At 42.9% G+C, this 2,957-nt stretch overlaps 1 protein-coding gene across 1 annotated transcript in view; it reads right to left on the bottom strand.

Moving 5' to 3' along the window:
* Positions 1 to 706: 706 nt before the first annotated feature.
* The window catches only part of LOC104952183 (transcription factor SPT20 homolog), a 15,699-nt gene continuing 13,448 nt past the window's right edge, over positions 707 to 2,957 (bottom strand). The window contains exon 3 of the mRNA XM_010778952.1: positions 707 to 853. Coding sequence (XP_010777254.1) covers positions 707 to 853 — 147 coding nt within the window. The remainder of the gene's footprint in view (positions 854 to 2,957) is intronic.

A 2,957-nucleotide genomic window follows, 5' to 3' on the forward strand; every position in this document is an offset into this window, starting at 1 on the left:
CGGACCTAATAAGAACACATGAAGACCTAAATAATGCTTTGAAATACATTTGGGGTCTCTTCATTTAGTAAACTAATGAAAAGATAACTAACTCATCACCCTTTGATCACTCTTTTGAAATTAAGACTCTTCTCTCGATAACCAAAGACGTGGATTTGAAAGCAACACAGGTGTCCTTCAAAAGAAGTGACAATTTTGCAGATGCTGCATGATTCATCCACCCCAAAAGGATGTGTTTTGCATATTAAACAGTTCAAGGTTCTCTTGTGCTCTCCACCATGCGTCACGAAAAAAAAATGATGAACCTTGTTCTTTAAGGCTGATTTGAAACTGCGGTTGCTCCGAGTAACGACGTGTTGCTCGGCACAGCAGGTCAAACAGCAGGCAGTGAAGTGAAGCTGAACTGTGCAAAACAAGCAAGCCGGATGATGCCATTCATTAATGGGAACATCGGTGCAAAGTGAAGAGCGGAGCGGAGAGGAGGTCCCTTAGGATGCGAGAGGGAGTCAGACGGAGAGCGAGGGGAGGGATGAGGAGGAGCGAGGGGCTTACTGCCAGAACTTTACACTCCATTATTGAGGCAGTGCAAAGGGACACACACACACACACACACACACACACACACACACACACACACACACACACACACACACACACACACACACACACACACACACACACACACGAGTGGGTGCGTAGTGGGCCTTCAGGAGATGATGAAGTAAGGATTCCCACCCCCACCAGCTCTGAGTTGCACCTGCAGGTGTCGGTTGAGTGAATCTCCACTGGAAGGGTAGAGCTCCCAGGTTTTTCCCACAGAAACTGGAATATAGCGAACAGGACCAGCTCTAACCTGTTTACACGAGCAGAATTTAAGAATAAAAATACACATAGCTAAAACTACGGGTTAGAAGGCTAGTGTTAGCAAGGCTTACGGGTAGTCAACACACTTAACCAGGCGAGAATTAGACTAACACAACACAATTGACATCCTCTTAAAACTGTATTTGAACACCAAGCTGAGACTGTACAGTGGTGACATATAAATACAATAAATCCAGGAAAATCACAAAGGAGAATTTGTTAGCAAGTCGGAAGCAGAAATGTTCCAGAATGCAAAACTAAACTAAAAATCTAAGTAGTTTGCTATAGTGAATAAATCAAATGTATTAAGTAGGCAAAACAACCTGGCCATGATTTCAGAGATTATTATGAATTGTGAGTTTGATTATTTGGTCAATTAAAGCAAGTATAGATGGACAGTAAGCTTCAGGTGGTGCATATCATCGAACTCTGGGCGTCAATATTAATAAATAATTGACTTTCCAAAAGAGCAAGTGATAAAGAAATACGTTTGGATCTGTTGTCTTTTCTGTACAGCTTTCCTACAATGTTGGTTGAATGGATGAAAAACATTACAATTGTGTAGGATTTTAATTTAGAAAAATACTGTGAGAAATGTATCACTATGGGAAACAATATTAAAAAGCTAATATTACAACAATTATTGAAATCTTTGTTTTTTTATGAATAATTTCCAACTGAAAGGTGAATGGCCTTTGAGCTGCAGAGATGTGTGCATGAAGCAGAGATAACACTAGTGTGGGTAAGTGGTGGTGTGTGGCAGAACTAATGATAGGTAAAGATGTCTCGCCACATTTTGTCCACTAAGGCTAAGCCAAGGAAACCTGCAAATTAACAGGAATACCGAAACACACCTAAATGTCTGCTGTATTTGATCAGGGCCAAGATTTGCCAAAAAAAATGAAATGTTTACATTGATGCTTTCTACAAATGCCAGGTGTTTTATGCCTAGTGTTACGCCAGACGAGTATGGCATACCAGTGACATTTTATTATCAGGCATTTGAGTCTGTCAGTCAACAAAAACTGAGATACCGGTATGTAAAATCCAAGCATGACACTCAAACAAAGACTTGCACCATAGTTATCTATCAAATGACTTTCTACCTGCACAAACCTGTTTGCTGAACTCACAAATTAGTAACTAGAGCTGCCGTCTCTGTGGACAACGTGACCGACAAGTTTGTCAAAGTCAAACTGTGTTTAAGAATCCCACATGTCAAGTGGAACAGTAGGACAAACAAAATGGCACTCTTACGTGTACTAGCTTCACTTTAGCTAGCTTTATTCAAACTATTTTCCTCAGACAATCCCTCCTTTCTACCACACAACCTCTGTGTCAGTTGTAAACACAAGGGCAAAGTGGTCATTCCCCCTTGCATGCTATTTCTAATTTCCTCTCTTCCACACTACGCTGAGGCTAACTTCAAAGTGATTTCCATGCTCTCTTCCTCAAGAGAGTCTTTTCATACCCAGAGACACTGTGGGAGTCTAACCACCCAGCTTTTCCCTCTCCGCTAGTCAAAGGTTAACACGAGTTCAAGGAAGTTGCCTCACGTCACAAGCGAAAAGCCTTGCATTCCAGTCACACACACACACCAGGAAGAAAAACACTGAGCAAACATTCACCACAGAAATATATTCAAAGACATTTAATCCCAGGAGACAGAGGCAAGAGAGAGAAGGAAGGATAGAAAAGCAGAATAAAAGAGCAGTTTAAATTCAGACCTACTGACAGTTTGGGCTGGCAGCGTTCCCACATGCTACTGACACACTCATTTCAAGAACAATTTCCTCCTCCCTCTCCCAGCTCCTCCCCCCTTCCATTTCTTCCCCTGAGCCCTCCTCTTCCGCCTACAGAAAACACCGCCTCACTTCCTGTTTACCTCTGACCCCTAGTTATGCCCCGCCCTTGTCTGGCAGGCCTCCACACAGACAGGCTGAAGAGGCCGGACGCAAACAGTTAGAGCACTTGACACACAGAGAGGAGGGTGATAGACAACACGAGAGAGAGAGAGAGAGAGTGAGAGAGAGAGAGAGAGAGAGAGAGAGAGAGAGAGAGAGAGAGAGAGAGAGAGAGAGGACGCTGGGGGA

Source organism: Notothenia coriiceps, unplaced genomic scaffold (assembly GCF_000735185.1).
Source record: "Notothenia coriiceps isolate Sejong01 unplaced genomic scaffold, NC01 NC01_scaffold00019701, whole genome shotgun sequence".
Taxonomy (NCBI): domain Eukaryota; kingdom Metazoa; phylum Chordata; class Actinopteri; order Perciformes; family Nototheniidae; genus Notothenia; species Notothenia coriiceps.